Source organism: Mastacembelus armatus, chromosome 20 (genome assembly GCF_900324485.2).
Source record: "Mastacembelus armatus chromosome 20, fMasArm1.2, whole genome shotgun sequence".
NCBI lineage: Eukaryota > Metazoa > Chordata > Actinopteri > Synbranchiformes > Mastacembelidae > Mastacembelus > Mastacembelus armatus.
Window position 1 is genome coordinate 11,446,390 of NC_046652.1, and position 21,695 is coordinate 11,468,084.

At 38.4% G+C, this 21,695-nt stretch overlaps 1 protein-coding gene across 4 annotated transcripts in view; it reads right to left on the minus strand.

Annotated features, from left to right (window-relative positions):
- Positions 1–21,695, minus strand: part of dnajc13 (DnaJ heat shock protein family (Hsp40) member C13) — a 33,409-nt gene that overhangs the window by 7,672 nt on the left and 4,042 nt on the right. For 2 of the 4 annotated variants that reach the window (XR_003294727.1, XM_026291936.1), the window contains exons 3-38: positions 17,247–17,322; positions 16,382–16,531; positions 16,094–16,135; positions 15,662–15,862; positions 15,325–15,531; positions 14,478–14,573; positions 14,142–14,233; positions 13,691–13,857; positions 9,959–10,038; positions 9,679–9,848; positions 9,560–9,592; positions 8,752–8,851; positions 8,538–8,645; positions 8,232–8,387; positions 7,993–8,049; positions 7,772–7,893; positions 7,530–7,605; positions 7,152–7,247; positions 6,909–7,049; positions 5,284–5,301; positions 4,363–4,445; positions 3,902–4,055; positions 3,585–3,688; positions 3,325–3,484; positions 3,152–3,214; positions 2,950–3,051; positions 2,653–2,757; positions 2,169–2,371; positions 1,921–2,005; positions 1,664–1,818; positions 1,397–1,442; positions 1,141–1,295; positions 817–1,018; positions 584–699; positions 353–431; positions 131–266 (exon numbers count right to left, since the gene is read on the minus strand). Coding sequence is in view for 3 of the 4 variants with exons in the window: in XM_026291936.1 (XP_026147721.1) it covers positions 131–266; positions 353–431; positions 584–699; positions 817–1,018; positions 1,141–1,295; positions 1,397–1,442; positions 1,664–1,818; positions 1,921–2,005; positions 2,169–2,371; positions 2,653–2,757; positions 2,950–3,051; positions 3,152–3,214; positions 3,325–3,484; positions 3,585–3,688; positions 3,902–4,055; positions 4,363–4,445; positions 5,284–5,301; positions 6,909–7,049; positions 7,152–7,247; positions 7,530–7,605; positions 7,772–7,893; positions 7,993–8,049; positions 8,232–8,387; positions 8,538–8,645; positions 8,752–8,851; positions 9,560–9,592; positions 9,679–9,848; positions 9,959–10,038; positions 13,691–13,857; positions 14,142–14,233; positions 14,478–14,573; positions 15,325–15,531; positions 15,662–15,862; positions 16,094–16,135; positions 16,382–16,531; positions 17,247–17,322 (4,136 nt within the window). In the remaining variant the exon portion in view is untranslated. The remainder of the gene's footprint in view (positions 1–130; positions 267–352; positions 432–583; positions 700–816; positions 1,019–1,140; positions 1,296–1,396; positions 1,443–1,663; positions 1,819–1,920; positions 2,006–2,168; positions 2,372–2,652; positions 2,758–2,949; positions 3,052–3,151; positions 3,215–3,324; positions 3,485–3,584; positions 3,689–3,901; positions 4,056–4,362; positions 4,446–5,283; positions 5,302–6,908; positions 7,050–7,151; positions 7,248–7,529; positions 7,606–7,771; positions 7,894–7,992; positions 8,050–8,231; positions 8,388–8,537; positions 8,646–8,751; positions 8,852–9,559; positions 9,593–9,678; positions 9,849–9,958; positions 10,039–13,690; positions 13,858–14,141; positions 14,234–14,477; positions 14,574–15,324; positions 15,532–15,661; positions 15,863–16,093; positions 16,136–16,381; positions 16,532–17,246; positions 17,323–21,695) is intronic. The other 2 variants (XM_026291938.1, XM_026291937.1) reach the window with 2 other exon arrangements.

The window sequence follows — 21,695 nt, forward strand, 5'->3', positions numbered from 1 at the left end:
GATTATTGAAAAAGCTACAAACAAGAAACCCAGTTTTGCTTAGGTTCACTATTTTACTAATTAAAAAACAGTGCCTGAATTTGTTTCTTTCCAGATGTGTTATTAGAATGAAGATGAAAGATCTACATACCTTGTTTGTGTCGATTGAACAGGATGCTCTGAGTTTTGAGGATGAGGATGATGTTTTCTGGATCTGGACCGTCCAGAATTCGGGCAGACTTTGTGCAAAGGAACTCATATGCTTTATTGACTTTCTCAAACATGTCCTGAAAGATACAAAAAGTTGCTAAAAACAAATCCTAAATCTCAAATTGAACACAAGCCTTATAGACAAAAAAATAATGACACATACCCTGCCCTCTGGGTTCTTGTCGGGATGGTACTTCTGCGCCAGTCTGAAATAAGCTTTCCTAATTTTACTCTCCTCATGCCTGCAGAGAAAAAAAATGCCAAATATAAAGGTAATTTACAGATTTGTTTTATAGGTCTCAACTCTTCTCAGTCCTAGACTGCATGAATCTATTGCTACAATAACTAGAGATGATGCAAAATTAAAAAGGAATAACAAATCAAGGGCACTCACTGCCCCTGTCCCCTGGGGAGGTTGAGGACTTCATAGGCATCATCTACAGACATTGAGGGAGGTTTCTTCTCTACTTCCCTCTTCCAGGCCTCAAGAGTGTCTTTCAGCAGCTTCACCTGTAGGGATAATGATGGTTGATGTCAATGTCAAAATAATCCTTTCTTTGATATATAGCAGGTCATTCATTAGGAACTACATATTTGGATAACTATGGAATAAAACACAGGCATTACAGCATCTCTAATAGGCCAGTTGGGGAAGCGGGTGGTGTCACAGAGATGCCTGAGGTAGTAGATGTTGCAGAAAAGCTCATTGTCCAACTGAGGGAAGTTGATCACAGGGATGGGGCAGTACTGGTACAGGGCACGTGTGTTGCTCTGCAGCCTAGGGCTGAAGTCAGCTATGTGAGCTGCTATCTTTTCGATCATCAGCCGCCTGAAAGAGATAATTTCATCATTAAATATTAAACAAGTTAGTTGCTGTCTTGTCTGCTGCATTTCAAAATATTTTAACATTGCCTTTAAAGGAGATTTAATATGACAAAGGCAAATTTTTACCTCATTTCACTGCTCCAAATAGCTTCAGGTGTATCAAATTCTCCAAGGAATATCTCTGAGAACCGTTCAGCCTCGTAGTTCTCCAGATAACACACCATGGCCTCAGGCAACACTGGTCCCAGAACACTGCGTTGCACTATGTCCTGACCTTTAGACTGGAAAGACAGCACCAAATGTCCTTTGTCATTAACACAATAAACATTATCATGTTTAGAATGATTTTTTTTTTTTTTTTTAAATCTAAAATAAATTTTACCTCTTCTGATTTGAAGGCTTGCTTCAGGTGTGTGTACTTCAGGAACCTATATATATTAAAAATAAATAAATAAATAAATCACAGTATTTTTAACAGCTGCAGGAATAATTTTTATTAAATCATTAAAACGAAAATAATTTATCATGCATTCATGACAAAACATCAAATACCACAATTCCAAAAAAAAAAACTTCTGAAGATCATGATGGTGGCATGCTAGGATGCTGGTACAAGATATTTGCGTGTGTGTTTGTTGCATTTTCACACCTTGCTACAGGAAGCACATTGGAGCCGGTATACATCATGATAAAAAAGAAGACCCCAGTTAAATAGAGGCGCTGCAGATTGGGATTGTCCTGCATCACCAGATACAGAAGGTTGGCAACCTTTTCCACCAGGATGGGGTCAAAAGTCAACAACAGCTGTAGAAAACAAAGTAAAACAATTGGAAACATTCATCATATATTGTTTTATTCATCAATTCATATTTCAGCAATGACAAATATATTAAAATTATGCATTACCTGTACAATATGTGGGAGGCATGCATTGTCACTGATCATCCTCTTGATTTTAGGTAAAGGGCGAATAATGGCGTTATCTTGGTCCCTGTGTAAAAAAATAAAATAAAGAGGTTTGTTGTGTACAGAGTTATGGTCACATAATTCCATCTAAACAAAACTGACAACAAACACTACACTAATATCTAGAAGAATCACAATATGTAACACACACAAAAACACACAACCACAGAGAAATTTGTGGTCCCTACCTGCTAGGGTAGTAGGAGCACATGGTGATGAGCATGTTAAGAATTAGTGTAGCCAGGTCAGACTCATTCATCACTGCCTGTCCAGTGGCCAGGAGGCACCATTTCAGCTGTGGTATGGCCTGCAGAGGGCGCCAGCCGTCCATCCCCTGAGCCCAGCAGCGGGTCTTTGCAGTTAGGACACCAGTGCTCCAAAACTCCTGCATCTGAAGACAAAAAAAAAAAAAAAAAAAAAATATGTAAAGAACCTAGAGCTGTTAGCTAATCAAACAATTCAGAAATAACTGGGCTAACAATAGTTTCTCAATATGTCTCTTTTAAATAACACCACACACAGTTATATGGATAATAATAATATGATGATAAAAATGAGAAATCAGAAAAGTAGTCTTGGATTTATCAGTATGTCAGAGAAGCATTTCATGTTTATTTTTTAGAGTGAAAAAAGGAGCTTGTAGTGTTCGATTGTTTTAAGAGGATCACATACCTCCTCAAAACTGAAAGGTCCTCTTCTTTCCTTGTCCGCATTACCGAAGTACCACTCTTTCTCACTCTCCCTCTTCATGTCTGGTGCTGCTTCTAGCACATTACTCTGAGGAAATTAAGCAGACCTCTGTTCAACACTGCAGACTGGTTCATTAAAAGATTTTCATGTGTGTGTCAAAGCTGAATTAATCCGATCTACAGCTCATCTACAGATCATTGAGACATACAACATCAGATCAAATCAACTCTGCCATTCTTCTTATGAGCATCAATCTAAAAGCTATAGCGCTGTTCTTACCTGTAGGGGCACAGTAGCTCTACTGGTATGAAGATGGGCCAAAGTGAGCAGATCCACTAAGATACGCACTCCATTTGAGTCCATCACCTCCTTCACATTTTTCTGTGGAACGAAAATGAACGATTGCTCAAGACACAGTTAAAGTAGTATGGGTTAACTGAGTATTTAATACCAACAGGTGTTGTTTCCTCTATGAGCTTGCCTTGTTGAGAATAAGTTTGTTGAGGAAGAGAATAAGTCGGTCTCTTTCCAGTTTGTCTGTGCACTGTAACCACAGGAGCATAATTAAATTTGAGGAATAATTAAAAGATGCAAAACAGCGTCATTGCTTCACATATGAAAACACTTTTATATACAGAGTTTGACTGTACTCACTCGATCCAACATGCCCACAATGTATTTTGTGTCTGTGAAGGGGCCAATCTCCTCGTAGCATTTGCCATAGACAATAGCGAGTGCCTGCAGGCACAGGCACTTCATTGTAACTTTGGGTGTAAGCAGAAAGCGATGGTAGAGCTCATTGAAGAACTCGTATCTAAAAGAAAAGGGAAGGAGAAATAACTTAATATGTTCGTCTGTGGGGATTCAGAAAATGATAATACTAATGCAGTTTGGGTTATTGTGTTTAGTTTTACGATCTCTTGATGGCACTTGATTCTTCATTTTCATCCTCTTCAAGCAGTAGACGCAGGTAATAATCCCCAATCCTTATCTCATCTGAAAGGCACTCATATTTCACCTGCAAGTAAAGAACACAAACAGATGTGGCTTACAGTATATTTATCAGTTTTGGGAAAAATATGAATTGCTCTGTGGTTTCAGCAAGCAGTACTACAATAGGCTGGTTGCCACTGTTTTGCAAGCTACATGACTTACACATGGTGACAGGTGGATATGAGAGCCTTAAAATCCTGATGACAGTGAGAGCAGTACACTGTAGCAGAGCACAAACCTCAAATTCCTGGTGGTTCCAGGAGATGACGGTGGCATTGCCAAGCTCACGGTCCACATTGAAGGCGCGCATCTCTCCTTCAAGAGCGTCCCGTAACTCCTCCCTTGTCTTCAGGTTCCAGATGAGGTTGGACCGCGCATGGTCGAGCTGGAATCTTGAGAAAACAGAGGGTAAAGTTTCACAATTTGAGTTTGTACAGTTTGATTTATGCAAAAGCTATTCAAGAGTCAAAACTGACATGTATCCTATCAATGTATCTCTAAACTACACAGGTGAAATATAAAAAAAAAAAAAAAAATGCAGGAACCAAACCAAAAAAGAAAACACCTAGAGCTGGAGCTGACTTTGGGTGCCAGAGTGTAATAAAAATCAAGCTGAAGTGTGAGCATCACACGTCAGCCAAATTATGGGGTCAACATCAGTAGGATATGATTTTATAGGTGTATGGGTTCATGTTGTACCTATAGTAGAAAAGTTCCCAGTTTGCTTCAATCTTTATTCTCTGGCGTCTCTTCCTCAGGATGACAGGCTTTTGGTTAGGGTTCTGAAAACAAACAAAGGCAAATGATCAGCTTCATATTAGTTCATCATTACATGCAACATACAAATATTGTCCCTTTTCAGCTTTTGGCATAAAGAGAGTTGATGTTAATATGACCCACAACTTACACAGACATGAACACCAGAGATAAATGGCACCAGTGTGAGGAAAAATGAAAGAAGAAATCTTCAAGGCCGACAGAGACAAAAAACCCCCAAAAAACAACATAACATCGAAAACAATGCAATCAAACCAAAAAAACAAAAAACATGATGGGATCCCAAAATTTGGTGAATTCTGTAATTCTTGCCAGGCAAAACATGTCTCAGCCAAGATTGGACTGAAAATAAAATTTTCAAATTTAGAAAAGCAAGTTCCAGTTGCGGATGTTGCTAATTAGTTTCTACAAATTTAATATATGTATTACTTTTTATTTGCAAATTATATTTGTAGGACTTGCAAGGCAAACATTTTTTTCCTTTTGGTGCTAAAGCAATGCGACCAGTTTCCTCCATAATCAGCAATGATTTGCGCAAAGTAAAACACTTCCTCAAAGGCCTAACACTACTTGGCAGAGACTCTTGACTGACACGACACATTCAAATCAATGCTTTTAATACTGAATGTATAACAGATTTTTTGTTTATTTTTCTTGTCTTGCATATATTTTAAGACACTTGGAAAGTCCTTGTAGATCATAATACTCATTGCCTGGCTGAATTAAAAAACACACATAGTAAGTCATATGAAGATGGAAAAATGGTTTGGTGAGGAGTTTAAAAAAAAAAAAAAAAAACATGGAAAGAAAACAACATGGATCCCATTGGTCAATCCAACTTACCAGGTTATTTCTGTCCTGCTACAATGTTTGACAGCAGAGAAACCACACAAGATAAGGGAAGGGTGGGGCAGAGACAACACAGAGAGATTATTGTTCCTTGGATAAAACACAGATGAGTCGCAACAAAAAGGGTCACAGGTCATTTGACTACTGATGCAAAAAAACTGAACACACAAACCAATAAGTGAATTCATTGTATTTATTTCCTAGTTACCCAATAAATGTGTTTATTACTAAAGGTACTATCTGACCACTTAGAAAAGAAAGTTTTCTGTGTGATCATTTGTATTTTTTGAACTTTGCATATACAGTGCTAATAATACTAGCACAATTTCAGAAATACTGGCCATTTTTAAAAGCTTCAAATGATTGCACAGAAAACTCTTTGTTATAGGTGGTCCGATAGTATCTTTAGTAATTGGAGTTGTCATTGTGACTTTAAGGCAACACTATGTGATTTTTTTTACCTTGTCTTTAAATGTCTTTAAAATGATTTCAGGGGTAGAACAACTCTTAACCTCACCAATTCTAACGTTTTGTCGGTCGAAGGAAGCGAAGAGAGAGAGAGAGAGTGATCGGACACGAGCACAAATCAATATCGGACCGGCTTACACTCTGGATTCGCTGGTTCCTTCAGCTTAGTCAACAAATTTACATGTATTATGCTGCCCACGGCGAAACTTATGCAGCGACACTGGTAACAGACAATTGTGCTTCTCAACCAGATGGGGGAAACCGTGAGCAAAAGTTACATAGTGTTGCTTTAAAAGGGCAGAGACGTTTTGCATGTTCATTTATATTTGGCCAATATTTTTCAAATTGTGACAGGGATATGTAAATTTCTGAGCACAACTGTGTATGTTTGTGTATGAATTGCTTCCACCAAACATATCCAAACAATGTGGTACAAACATTGAATGATGGATGTGGCTAAGGAAATATTCAGTGAAAGCAAGCCCATCAAAATATATAGTTGATCAGTTTCAGCTGATTTGAGTTATTGTTGAAAGTGTTGAAAGGAAAAGGAAGCCTAAATACATTCAGGTGAAAAGGGATTTGTGTTACAGCTTTACCTGAATGCAGATTTGAATTACTGAAAAGCTGGAGAGCAGACAGTAGTGGCCAAAGATTTTAATAAACAGTTTAACACTGGCATTGGGAACAAATCACAGAGGTGGTCTTGGACTTTAAATAAGAATTTGGCCAGAATATAATAAGGTACGCAGACAACATATACCTATAATGAATTTTTGTTTTCATTCCTCAGTAAAAAAAAAAAAACAAAACAACAAAAAAAAAAAACCTATTAAACATATGGTATATAAGAAAAGGTGCACAAGCAACGTAAACGGCAAATATTGAAAGCACAGAAAAATCAAAGGTGATTTTATGTTGTCATATTCTGTCTCCATGAGGTCAGGCAGCATCAGAATAGCTTTAGACTTCCATGCAAAATAACAGCAGCAACTGAAAAGTGGGATATTGCGTTTGACTCTGCATTCAGCAGTACTGTTCAGCAACAGCAGGAACAGCAACTTTTAGAGACACCTGAGCAGCAGCAGAAGCTTGTCTAATAGATAAAATGCAAATCTTCAGTCCTGTTATTAAGGCAAATAAATCCTCACCTCCTTCTGTGCTATGCCCATCTTATCTCTCCAGTGCATTAATACTAGATCAGCCTTCTCCTTGGCAAACTTCTCCACCTCTTTGGCTGCTTTGCCTGCTATTCGCTGCCACTCAGGCACCTTGTTTCGGTTTAGCTGGTCCTGTAGGAAACAAATTATAAACATTTACATTCAAAATAAGGTAAATTCTACTTTCTACTTTGTGTGCAGTTGGAAGAAAATTTTATGCTTAAGTCTAGATACCGTGGCGATTTTCAAATTGTCACGGATGTGCATTCTGTCCACATCTTTCTCTGGAACTGGGTCAGGACTATCCAGGTAAGCCAGTAAGCCTGTTGGCTAAGAAGGCACAGAAAATGGAATACAAAGTGAAATGGATGAGAACCTAAAAAAGTAAATCTCAGGTGCTTTTATTTTCTTTATTGCTTCATGTTTTGATTGTCATTGTAATGTTTTCTTTGCCTATGTAAAGACCTTGATTTGCCATCATGTTCCAGATGTGCTATATAAATAATAGTGCCTGGTGTTGCACACTTTACATGGTTCAACCATCAATACTTTCTGCTAAGGGTATTGGACAGGCATCAAATAACTACAAATGCAGCTGACATGGAGGCATACCAGTATCCTCTTCAGGAGATTTATAGCAACAGGATTCTCTGCTGTCCACAGTCCTACCAGGTGACGACTCAGTTGCCTGATAAATAAAAGTGACATAAGTTTTTTTTCTTCTACTGTTCCATGTTATGTTTTAAAAAAAAAAAAGTTTACTAGTGAACTGTAACTAAGAAGAAACCAGTAGCAGCTGGAACCACAAATCCACATGACTAAACTAGTGTGTGAGATATTTAGCAAGCTTGCACCTGTTTGTAAGCATCCTCTGGTCAGCGCTGATGGTGAACAAAGATGTGTGCAGGTGCCTCGGAAGAGCCCCTTCACTCAGCGCAAGCTCCTGCATCTTAGTGGCTATTTCCTTGTCTCCCTCCTAATTATTAAACAAATGCACTATTATTATTATTATAAAGCATGGACACGAAAGACAATTCAATCCTAATACATTTATTCACATCCAAGCCTGACTTACCTCAATGATGGCTTTCATCACCAGCCCAGCACCCTTCACTATGGCCATTGAAGGATGCTAGCGATAAGAAGAGCACAATACATTTTTACAATTTTATCATAAATGCAGATTTTTTTTTTTTTTTTTTTTTTTAAGTGAGAAGTACATGGAGTCAGGAAACTATTACAACTCTAATTACAATAGTAGTATTCCTATTGAACATACTTCTAGTCTTTGGCTCTTTGCCTTAATAGCCCTACCTGGAAGAGTTTGAACAGGGTTCGCCCATTGGAGGCAATCATTTCAAGCAGCATATCAAACTGCTGCCCCTCAGTGGTTTCACTGTAGGGGGCGCAGAGAGCAAACGTTAAGAAGTCCAGTAAAGAACTGATGACCAAAGCTCCTGTTCCATGATCCTGGCAAACAAAAACAAACAACACAAAACATGAAAGATAAGATTTGAGAAACTAAAAAGCCTTCTAATAAAGAAACTTAGAAAATATTCTATTTAAGGTTTCTAATGAGCTCAGAATGAAACCAACAGGAGGAAATAAAAAGAAACATACCACATTAGTGATGAATTTTTCAAGAAGGTTTTCCAGGAACTTCTTAGAGGATAGTAAAGAGGCCTTGTTCAGCTGTTCCTGCCTCAGGTCATAATCATCATGCATGGGCTGAAAGGAAAGATGAAAAAACAAACCAAAAAAAATGCTCTCAGCCAAATAGCATTCAGTATCTGGTTTACAATGGTTTAAAATTAGATATTTAGATGGTACGTACACACATAAGGGCACAGAGCATGTCAATAGCAGCATGTGTCACACCATTGTTGTTCCTTTTTAAAGCTTTTACCGTCTTAACCCCCAATTTTTCCCTGAACCTGGAACAGAAAAACATACGTTCATGGATTTAACAACATTCCTACCTGAACCATGCATTGAAAAAACACACAACCGAATATAAACCACACAAATATTACATCATTAAAAGAGGTCTTGGGTTGGAAACACAAAATATTCATTGCTTACGAAGCGGCTTGTTGTTCTAACCAGCTGTCACAATTTTAACTGAACTACTAAAGGTAGTTGTCCTTAAAGCAAAGATAAATCATTTATACTTTTATACTGTTCTACATCTTGCGGTGGTGAAACACCAAACTACTCCAGCAATGAATCATTCGGGGAAACCAATTTAGGCTCGTTTGCTTCATGGAACATGGAATAAACAGTAAATACAGTTCCTCTCATACATCTCAGTATCCAGAAAGACTACAAGACTTAAAAAATATATATGATATACAAAAATGTAAAGGATGACAAAACAGGTAGTGGGAGAAATATAGATGCACAAAAATAAGACGAGAGGGCAAGAGTAGAAGGGTCAAGAAAAATCGAGGCAGACAGCTCAACTGAACAGAGCAAAGTGACATAACCTCTTCTCTGAAGTGCCTGTCTAAAAGGCCTGAGATGAAAGCAGAGCCAAGATAAAAGAAGAGGAGGCTGAAAGACAGCTAAGAAAGACTCTTTCCCTCTTATTCTTTTCCAGAGACAGACAAAGGGCAGACTGAGATGTATGGATTCATATTTACGTTGCATCTGTGAGTCCTGACCCTTGACCAGACCTTGGAATGACAGAGCATGCCTGTTATGAGCAGCTCAACAAAAGTAAAAGCAGGAAAGCGAAGCAACATATGTGCTACATTCTTACTTGGGCAGCTGAGTGAAAGCCTGGAAACCAGCCTTGGAGGCTACCAGGCGTCGGATGGCCTGGAAATGGCTCTCAAGCTCAGCGTTGTGAGCCGGCAGCTCGGACTCCTGGGTTAAAAGAGCCAGGATGGCATTGTTGATGAGCTTCTCTTTGTTCTCAGAGAAAAGACCCTGAAAAGAAAAGACAGATAAACAGAAAGAGATAAAGACGGGAATATTAGTGCAAATCCTGCTCAGGTGGAGGAGTAAACATCAATCACACAGGAACTGAACACACTCACATCTTGGGTTACTGCATGTAGCACTCCGCTGTAGGATATGTTGGCGTTGAATCTGAACACTGCATCTGCAAAGTTTCCATCTGAACCAAAGAAAGGAGGATGAAAAAAAAATTACCAAAAGAATATGTTAGCTGAAAAATTTAGATTAAGATCTTACAGCCACACTAGTGGTAATTAAGCACAACATAGCCCCAGTTTGTAGCTCATGTCTTACCATTTTATTCAGGTCACACATATTTAAAAGATCATGTAAGACAACTTATTCCCATTGTGAGGGCAAACTCAAAACTTGTTTCTGTACAACCAAAAATAATGTTACCAGTCTTCTGTTTCATTTCATTTTATTTTGAATCCAGGAACCTAGCAATGATATACAGTCACCTAGACAGACTGTTTTATGTTTATGAAGCTCAGAAATTTTCAGGAACTGTCATGACTTTAATTACAATATAAATGTATTATTGTGGTTATCAAAAGTAATGTTGTACTGGACTGTATTATGATTAGAGGTGATTCCAATATTCAGATCGCCTCATTCTTGTATGCAAGGAAGACAAATATATAGAGAGAGAGTCGTGTTCCAACTCTGGAAATACTTTTACATTAGTTGTAAAGGCTTTTGAAATATCACATGGTATTGTTAAAAAAATAGCTTGGATTCCAGGTTAATGGTAACAACCAACAGTGCTGTCAATGTGAATGCTAACATACTGACAATTGCCATGCTATCCATATTACAAATTATTGATAGTTTTGCTGGTATTTGGTCATAAACCAATGTATTGGACACTGGTGCTGTAAGAAAAGATAAGGAACCACAGTTGTCAGAAGGTTTTATCCTCTGGCAACCAAAAATATCTGTAATGGTTGCTCCTGCTCCTACTGAATCACTTCCACTGGTGTCAAAGGGGCAGCTGGAGGGTCAACAGCCAGGGACCAACTTTCACAGATGTTTTCCTTTTTTAACCCTGGAACATCTCATGGAGGTGTGGTAGTGATCAGGGACGTCTCACTGTCCTGCAGCTGACCCTTGGAACATTGGCTTCTTCCCACTAGTGCCGGTCCTTTCTTCTTAAGCAGAGACTCAAGACTCCTTTTTCAGCCTCCTCCACCAGATCTCACACAGCCTTCTTGAGGTTAGCTGTTTGCATTCCCACATCTCAGAGGAAACATCTTCTTGAGTGACCTAAGTAGTCATAACAGCCAATCTCCAATGAGTAGACCATGACCTTCCAGCCATTGGCCCTGCACTTGTTTACCAAAGTAGTGCAGCATGCTGTCTTCCTCTTCTGCACCCTCACTATGCTTTCCTTCCAGGGTACCATCAGTTCTACAATGGTACTTTCTTCTTAGCTGCTGAGCAGATGACCACATCTGGCCTTCCCTTCTAGTCCAAGTCTACCATCTTCTGCCAGACCTGTCCAGGGGCCACGAACAAGAGGGCACTTGCACAGTTCGCCTTTGGACAATGCTGCCTGAAGTGACAAACTGAATCTATTGCCTCCTCTAGATTTCTGGACTGAGGGCACACATCTCTGAGCTCACCATTGCACAAAAGGTTAACTGGACTCAAAATGGTGTCATACATGTCCCACATCAAGAAGCTCAAACAAGCTTGGGACATTTGCTACAGTTCCTTCCATTCTATAAGTCTCTCCAGGATGCCTTTCCATGTGGTACTCTGACTCCAATGCTTTCATAAAGAGCCACTCTTCTTCCATCCTGGTTACTTTGACCGCCATGTTCATCCATACTCTTTCATAGACTGGTAACCACATCTTACCTTGCTCTCCCAATCCAAGGAATTCTCTTCCATGTTGGATTCTCCCTCCCAGTTGTTGATGTTATAATCTGGAGATGGCATGCTGGACAGACTTCCAGTACATTCTATTTGGAGTTGGGTCCAAGGCACCTTAGACACAATGCTTGTTGGACTCTCAATTCTTGCACTAGTCTGGTGTTCTCTTGCTTACAGTGCAGTCATATGGACTGTGGGTTCCAGATGATGTTGCCGGACAATAATGATTCAGAGAGGTAGCCCTAGGCACTCTGTGATGAAACTGTTGTCCTTGGACCTCTAAAGCCAATGTGTTTGCCATGATCTCACTAATTTTCAGAGGTCATGTGATCGGACGGTAGAGGGTACATTGGTAACATAATACTTTGAACTTCCCAGGGAGACAAGAAAGGTCAATCTTCTCCAGCTTTGCTTTGAGAGGCTCCATGACAGACAGCAGTATCTTCTTATCTGTTCTATACTCTGTAAAAACCCCTTATGGGCTATTTCCACCAGAAACAGGATCTTCTCCATTCATGCACTAAAGGTGATGTTTGTTCTCGTCACCCTTCTTGGTGGATATACTGCATGTTTTTTTGGTTTCATCTTTATTCTGGCCCATGATAGAAGTTCTTCAAATCTTTTCAGGAGTTGGGACATGCACATTAATGTTAGGAACAGGCTCGTCACATCATCCACATAACCATTTATGGCTGGCACTCTCCAGTCTGACTTCTTTACTCCTCTGGCCACTGTGCTCACTCCTGTTAAGACCATTTCAAAAGGAGCAGTGAAAAAAACTGGGGAGAGGGAGCATGCCACAAATATACCCTTTCCCAACTGCTGCCAGCATGTTATGTATCTCCCTAACAAGTGGCAGATCCTCAGGTCTTAGGAACTCTTGAACATAGATAAATCACAGAGCATAGCTGATTTGCTGATGGCAGTATATGTTGGCCAGGTGTTGCCAGGTAACATGGAGGTCCCCTTTTTTACTGTCTGGATTTGGTCCAAAATTACTGAAGTATGATCAACACACTAAGGACATCCAGGATTTCCTGCTTTTTGGCAGCTGGTATCAATAAAGATGGTTAAATAATAGGCAATAAAGATAGTTCATCAATTTTTCACCACCACAGAAAAGGAAACCCTGTATTTAATGTTCATCAGTGTTTACCAACTGCTCTATTAAGAAAGATTATTTTTCTTAAGGGATGAAGATAGTAACTACTCTTTGCCATTTCACCAGATGTTTTCTCCTCATCCACAAGCCTCTCAGGACCTGAAGGGCAAGTCTTGTAGAATGTGTATGGCACACTGTTTGGACTATGGCTAAAACCTGCGTTGGCTTCTTAACTATAGCCATCACTTTGCTAGCCTAGGTAGTCCCGACTTGAACTCTGGGGGCTGTAGGTTGCCCCCAGGTCCTTCTCCATCATTGACAGTTCGATCCTCCTCCAGCAGATTTTTCACCATTTTAAAAGGGGCCTCTAACAAACTTAGTTCTTGGCCTTCTTTCCTTTGCTTGTGGATCCTTTAAGCTGGCCTCCACACATGACTTCATTGCACCTTTATCCTCTCCTGGCTGTCTGCTCTTCCCAATACCCTTGTCTTCCTTCACCAGCTGTCAGAGTTCTCTTTCTTGTCTGCTTTGCTCCTCTGTTGATGAGTGTCTCTGTCTGCTTCTCCAAATCACTTAATGCATTCATCATAGATGATGTCACTGACGATGTTAAGTTTGTTTCCATCACTTTCAACACTTGACAGTTGTTGAAATATTTTGTTCTGGACCAAAGTGTTAAAACGCCTGACCAGAAGCAAAAACACTAATAAAGTGGATACCACTGCCAAAGCTTCAAAATTAAAATAAAATCTTAATCTAAACCAACTAAAACATATGATATAAAATCCAACTCAGCTTCACGAATATCATGAGGTCCAGGGCACTGACTCACTAGGAGGTGCTGCCAGGAATTTGAGATGCAGACTCTCCACCTCCTCATCCACAGGCATGCTCAGTAAGCCCCATCTTTGCCCTCGCTGTGTGGGGGCCATCTTCACGCACACGTCTCTGTTGCCTGATGCACGGACTCCATCAAGTAGGCTGGCTAAGAGGGAGTCCCTACAAACACACACGTACAAACAGACTCAGCCAAATGAATCACAAGTCAGTGGTGTGAAGTGCTGATGGTAAGCACAGAATAACAAGAAAGAGTTGAGGCTATACAGCAGACATGCACACAAAAAAAACATTGATCTTAGAAATTTGGTATATTGTATAGAAAAAAAAAAAAAAAAAAATCAAATACACGAGGCTAAAAATACTCCCAAACATTCAACAAACCCACACAGTCTGTAGTGGTCATCGCGTACATAAATAAAGGTGTATGCGTTATGTCTGTTTACCTCTCTGTGGAGGAGAACTTCCTGATCTGACCTCTGATGAATTCAACTGTAAACACCTGAGGATTGTCTACATCACAGATAAGAGCAAATACCTGAAAAGAGATGAGAGGAAGAGTGAGTATAAGAGAGGGGGTGGGTGTTTACTCATATCACACAGACAAGAGCTTTCATCGAAGCTGTTAACTTGCAGTGATGCAGTTCATACATAATAAAACAGAGAGAAAGTTCAATTAATATTTATCTTCACAACAGCACAACTAGACTGAGCAAAAAGATTCTGAATATAAATGTTTCTGCATCACGTTTTTATGATTTTATGCTACGTTAATTACTCACCTCTCCAAAGGGTTTGACGGTGACTATGTTGTATGAAGCAGGGTCTCTCTCAACTAAACATGTCTCAGTCAGGGCAAGGATACGCTTAACAGGCTCCTGGAAGAGACCAGCACAACACTTAAAGTTCAGTAACAATACTATCAAACAGCTCTAAATATGCAGTGCATTTATGCAGTATAAAAATTAGAGATTTTGATGGATTTAATTATTAAATGCAATTTTGAAACTGAAGAAGTAAGTGAAGGAGCCGACAATGCCTGATTCAATGATTTACCTTGGCCCTGCTAATATTGGCAATTGAAATATTATGTCAGCTAATATCAACAAACTCATCAGAGCATAATATGATACAGTATTAGGTACACAAAGAACACCCATAAGTACACAAACTTTATTTGACGACAGCAGATATGAGTGAGCACCCATTGTACAAATTTAATAGTGCAATAAAATCTACTGCTACATAAAAGGGGGCAGTTACAGCAAAAACCTAAATAACTTGGATATCTGGCTATTTATCCCATTTCCTTAATCATACAAAATATGTTTTAGGAAGCTAAATTTAGAGTAATGAAATTAAACAAAACCAAACATTTTCACATTAATAACCTAAGTTTTGAAACCACAAATGATGTTAAAGACAAAAAAAAGAGGAATTAGACAATTTACATTGTGAAAAGAATATTCATTTCTGTATTACTAGTCTAACTTCTAGTATAGTAAGTGAGTGACACTGTATGGTGAAAAAACAACTCTTAATATTTTTAAGATCTTAAACTACTATTCTGTCTGTCATACTTTTACCATGCAACATTGAGAAGAAAAAGGAGTAGCAGTGTGTCCTGACCGGGTGGCGAGGGGTGATCTTCTGCACCACAAACTCGGCCAGCGAAGTGATGCTCTCGTCTGAGCTATACTTTCCCAACCTGTCCGTCACAAAACCTTCAAAGGTCAGAGCTTCCTTCCTCAAGCGTAGCGTTATGCCAATGAAGTTTCCAGCATGCTCTATGGCGCTGCGGATGATTTCATCCCGGTGCTCTGAGGCAAACAGATGCTGAGAGAATTGAGGCAATAGAGAGGAAAAAAGGAAAAGGAATTTTAGATTTTGATAGCATATCAGCTGTAGTTAAACATCCACACAGACATGCATAAAAATCATGCATACAATCATTATGAATGTATACCAGCCTGCTGAAGCCCCCGTAAAGGATGCAGAAACCTCCCTGGTAATCAGAGACCTCGACAAAGCCCTCTACGTTTCGATAGTCGTAGGAACACACCACACGGTTAGTGTGAGGGTCAATCTGGTCGATGCCACCAGGTGTCACCTCTAAACTCACAGGCTTCCGTGTGTCACTCCAGTGGTGTTTGTAGCAGTTGTAACGCTGGTAAGAATTCAATGAACATGCCAGCATAAGACATTTCATTTTGACAATGACACAAAGAGTGAAAAATTTAAAAGGGGTCTGAATACTTTCCGTACCCACTGTGTGTGTGTGTGTGTGTGTGTGTGTGTATATATATATATATATATATGTGTATATATATATATATATATATATTTATTTATTTATTTTTTTATCATAACATTTGTTTTACTAGATCTTAGTACTTACCCTTCCAGTTATCTTTCCCTCTGAAAATTCAGTTCTAAATCTCTGGAAATAAGAAAAAAAGATATTATATGATATTATATGATAATACTGACTTACACAGCTAGATAGAAAATAATCACAGTTAAGACTTTTAAAAACATTGTCTACATCATAAAAGTACAACTAAAAGGAAATACTTAATACTGCTGTTTTGAAAAACCACATCAAACACCACATTATATTTTAAGAATATGCAAATTAGGTCTGTCTGTAGTCATCCAGAATAATGGCAGCAAAGTTTTCCCTCACCAGTGCTTCTGTAAGCAGTTCTGTTCGGTGCTCTGTTGAAAATTTGAGCGTTTCTGACTTCTTGCCGCTGCCTTTGCGGAATGTGAGGTTGAATTCTGTTCCCTGACCTTTTCCTACCGGACCAATGCCACAGATGTCTCCATAAGGCCACTGTCAACATAGATAGCAACAACAAAAAAATAAATATGCTGGGAGATTAAAACAAGGAAAATGAACAAAAATGTGTCATTTATTGCAAACACACTACACTTATTTATAACTTTTTGTAAATGGTTTAATGTAAGCACAATTATAACTCCTTCTGTGGCCACCGAAAAGTGGATTCTGCTGGACAAAAAAAAAAAATGAATGAATGAAAATATACTAAAATTGTTGTTACTAATATAAATGTGTCTACATAAAATAAGGTACAATGATGAAAAATGTCTTTAGAACTGCATAATATTACTTGAACATGTTATAAACCATTTCTTAAATGACTATATACTGTGTATAAATGCTGAAGAGGTGGTTTAAAGTATTACCGATGTTATTTTTACTGTACTTTTTCGTTAAAATACCCACAATGATATCCTGTTTAGCCATTTTCTTGACCGAAGGGGTTAAAATAGTAGCTTTCATGCATAATGGATATTGATTGAGATATTTTTGCTCTTATTCTAAGACATGCGGTTGCACATTCACTGCAGTACTGAAAGCATAGCATATTTAATGGCTAAGCCCAAGTTATGAAATACAGCTTTCGGCTCTTAGCAAAAGTTATGTTCTTCAGTAGTCACAAGGATCCAAGACCAGCACACCTTGCTGGCACCAGCTACTGTATGGAAGACACAGATTCTGTATGACAGGCTGCATGTATACTGACCTGATTTGTTACTTCTAGCGTGGCAGGGTTGTACGTGGTAATGCCATGAGTTCCCACTGAGAAGACTCGCTTATACCTGGAAGGCAGTGATGAGATGAGTTAGAATGATAACTGTAAATTTGGTGAATATGTGCCTTTTTTTTTTTCATGTAAGACCGCAAAGAGTTAGTTTTGGCAACTCCAAATACTGTTAAACTACGATCTGAAGATTTCCTATGTGCCAAATGTTGTATATCACATTATAACTAAAGCTCCAATACGTCTGACAGAAGGCTGGATGGTAAGAAGAGCATGTCCATCTGCTATCCCATTGTAGCCCTCTATAAGCTAATAATGATTCAAGGGCAGGCAATGTCACTGGGGGGCTCAGTTACCTAATGATATCATCCAGGTTTGTTTTGTCAGTTTCCAGACATTTGTATGAGTCACTGGTCAAGAACAGACACCAACAGGGTAAAAAGATAATAAGCAGGAACACCAGTTTAAATGCTGAAAAACTAGGTGCAGAGCTGGACTGAAAATTTGAACATGTAGCTTAAATTCTTCCTGTTAAGTATTAGTCACTTGTTACAAGCATTTTTTTTGGTGCAGTTGGGATTTCAGAATATTTATACATTATGTCCAGTTTTTTAAGTTTAATTTCCCACATTAGGTCACAGTGATTAGAAATGAGCTCCATGGACATAAGCAATTCTGTAATGAGTCACTCTTTCACATTGTAACAACACGAATTCATCAGAATTGTTAGAGTTGGGCCTTCCAACATAGTAGGAAGGAAGTGTGAAATTCTAGTTTGCCAATCTTCATGTTTAACACTGTGAGTGTGTGTGTTTGTGTGTGTGTGTGTGTGTGTGTGTGTGTGTGTGTGTGTGTGTGTGTGTGTGTGTGTGTGTGTGTGTGTGTGTGTGTATATCAGCATGCAAGCACGTATGTGTGTGCTTAATCACAATGAAGTTTGGGAACTGATTCAGCTGGTATTTTTTGCCCAGTTCATAACATTCTGCTTGTTGTCTAATCTCACACATGAGAACAATAAATGCATCTCATATATACAGTATATATCCTTATTTAATATAATACTCTTTGGCACCTCCACTGCACACTGAACATCCTGACTTGGTTCTTTTCTTTCTTACACATCCTCATTGAGCCTGGTGAAGTTACTATTTAGACAGTTAATTTTAATCACACAGCAGAATAAAAGGAAATCAAAATGGTTATTTCCACGTAATGCATTTCTACTTTTGTATAGAGTACATGACTAACACAAATGGACAGAAAAGAGAACAGCCCGAGGAAAAACCAGTGGAATATTAGGTCCATGCACGTTCTACCAGCGGTATTATTCCTCCCTGACAATTATAAAAATACCATGTCATTTTTAGATACCTCACCATTAGAAAGCCTGTAGAACTGCGTCTGATCTCATCATGCTGCATCTTCAGACATATTGACCTTGGTGCTAAGTATCAGCACAGACCTAGTCAATTATTCATTCTCTGTGAGGCTAATTTTTTCCTTAATTCTATCTTAGTACCCTGTCAATATCTAACCCTCCCCAGCTAGTGTGTATTGCTAAGGCTAACAATACATCAAGTTTCATTTTAACTGTGTGCACCAAACACTAGATGCAAAGCCAGCCACTATAGTCGTGATCTCAAAGTGTGTCATCTAAATGACTTTAAATGCATTTCATTCTGTACTTGACAGTCTAATTTCAGCCATTTAATAGCTGGAGCATGTCTTTAAATATTAAAAATATAAGCATTCGGTATGTTCCTTTAACACTTTAAGCTATAAATAAGTGTTACAGGTAACACCAGTTACACCAACCTACACCACAGATAGTTTGTGATTAAGTAACAGGTTATTCTTCATTTTAGCTGCTATATGGAAAGTCATATTCCTCCTACTTAAAAGGTTTCATAATAGATCATGTTAAGCAACTTCCTGTATCTCACTATGTCTTTTCACAGCAGCCTCTCCACATGAGTAAAACTGGTGATTTTCTATGTTTTTCTTTAAAAAAAAAAACCCAAAACATCAATAAATCCACCTTAACTGATTACACACATTGCCTGTGTAACTGAAATATGATTTTGCTTATGCAAAAACTTTTCAAAAATGAATCAGTCAGCCACATATTATGTAAAATATTAGCACTTTTGTTCTGTAAGGCAGAGACCACTGACCCTACTTGGGAACATAGCTCCAATGTACTGTAACCAACTGCTGTTTTTTCTTTGAATTTGAAAAAAGTAAGCATTAGAAAATTAAAAACTCTGAATAAGTTTCTGAATCTCCTGACCACATGATGAGTTACTTTTCTCCATCAGAAAGTTATGCCATCAGCTTATTTAGTCAAATCTGTCTTATAAGTACTATTGTATACAGACTTAAAGACAATAAATGGAAGATATGATAAACTAACATGTAAAATTTTTTGTAATGAAGAAGTTTAAGGTCATCCAGCATTAGGTTTTGGCTCACTGATGTGTTTTTGTAGTTTTAGACAACCATGGAGTTCTAGAGCACATAGACCAAAGAGGAGGTTCTTGGATGTAGTGAAGGAGGACATGAGGATAGTTGGTATGGGGGTGGAGGACACAGAGGATAGGGTTAAATGGAGGCAGATGATTCACTCTGGCAACCCCTGAAGGGAGCAGCCGAAAGGAAAAGAAGAAGATGGAGCTCTATGGCACATATGAATGAACTAAATCAGGTTTAAGATAAACAAACAATACATGCCATTAAGATGAATTCATTGTTGTTTTGGTCTTTTCATGGGCTTTTTGTAAGACAGATGATGTGAAAAAACATCCACCTTATTCATTTAGCACAACATGGTCCCTTTCTCACAGTGAAGGCTGAATTAAACATTGTTTGACTCAATACAAATCTCAGACAACAATCCATAATCATCAAAGCAAGGCCCAACAAACACTGAATTTCATAAACGCAGAGGGTGGTCGAGGGAGAGTTGAATGTGAACAATATACTGTACAACAAAGGGACCAAGTGAAAGACTGAACAAACATACATGTGCTGGTATACAAAACAATTAATGAAAAATATTAATGGAGCAAATAGCAGCTAGGCTTCCTCATTGAAGGAACAATATTCAGACATATAACAGCTTTTAAAAAGATTCAAAGAAGACTGTTATTTACAGTTTCATGAAAAATAATACAGAAACCCTGTATTTGGAAATAAAAAATGATACAGGAAACTCAGAATGTATTTGCTTAAGAGTAATAAAAATATACTTCATTAGGAGGAAACATACCAACAAATCTAATATTCTCTAAAAGCTACAGTCACAAGACTTGAATTAAACATGATCATGAGGACAGAGAGTGGAAAATGTCACTGTACCACTAGAGCTGGACACATACTACAAGAGTTGAAGTCTACTGTAGTTTAACTGTTTCAGAAACGTTTCTCAGGCCAGATTTCAATGTAACTCAGACTCCAAGTGCTTCAACAATTTTTACAAATTTGACTGTCACCATACAGCCTGAAACACTAAAAAACACAACTGTTTTAAAAGGACAACAAAACAGGGGAAACTACAAAGCCAACACCAAACTTCAACACTTGGTAAAACAGATGGCTGATACTCTCCACATCTCTCCAGACCCATCTGGTCTGGATAGAAACGTTGGAGCCGATGCATCAAATTTACTAATTCTTGTGCTATTTTCATTTTAACTGACATTTTAAATATCAGCACTTGGTATAAAAGAGAAATATTCTGCAAATAAAAACTGCACAACAAATAATACTGACTATAATTGCTAAAAAAAAGAAAAAGGACTGAAAAAGAATCTTTTCTGCTTGCACGTTGTGTAGCTATGCTCCTTTTATGTATGTGCTAAATATAACTCTTTAAATCAGAAATTATCCTGTGTCTACCTTACCCTGTATTGGGACATGGGCAATTAGACTAAAGGCAAAACTTGGCACATTCTGCTTTGGCTAACAGCTGTGCTTGCTTTGCTTTGACACTGGAGAAAAAATAAGTTTGAATGCTGTATTTATTTTCTTTAATCTTCATTTGATCTGTTCATGAGAATACTGTAGTATTTGTCTCTATGTGTCAGCCCTGCGACAGACTGGAGATCTGTCAGGGTGTACTGCACCTCCCGACCAGTGTCTGGGATTGGCTCCAGCACACCAACCCTGGACATTCCAGCATAAGCGCTATAGAAAATGGATGCGTGGATGGACGACACTGCTGTCAAATGTTAATCTTTGGTTACCAGTATTTGTACATTTATGTGTGCAACTTTAGTTGCACTTCACAGATAAACCACAGAATCACATTACACAAGCACCAAACACTTTCATTTTCATTTCTCTATGCACATTCTGTATTCCTGTACACTTTCATTTTGCTGTCTCTTTCTCTCTATAAAAATAACCAATAAATGTTAAGGGTAAGCTGAC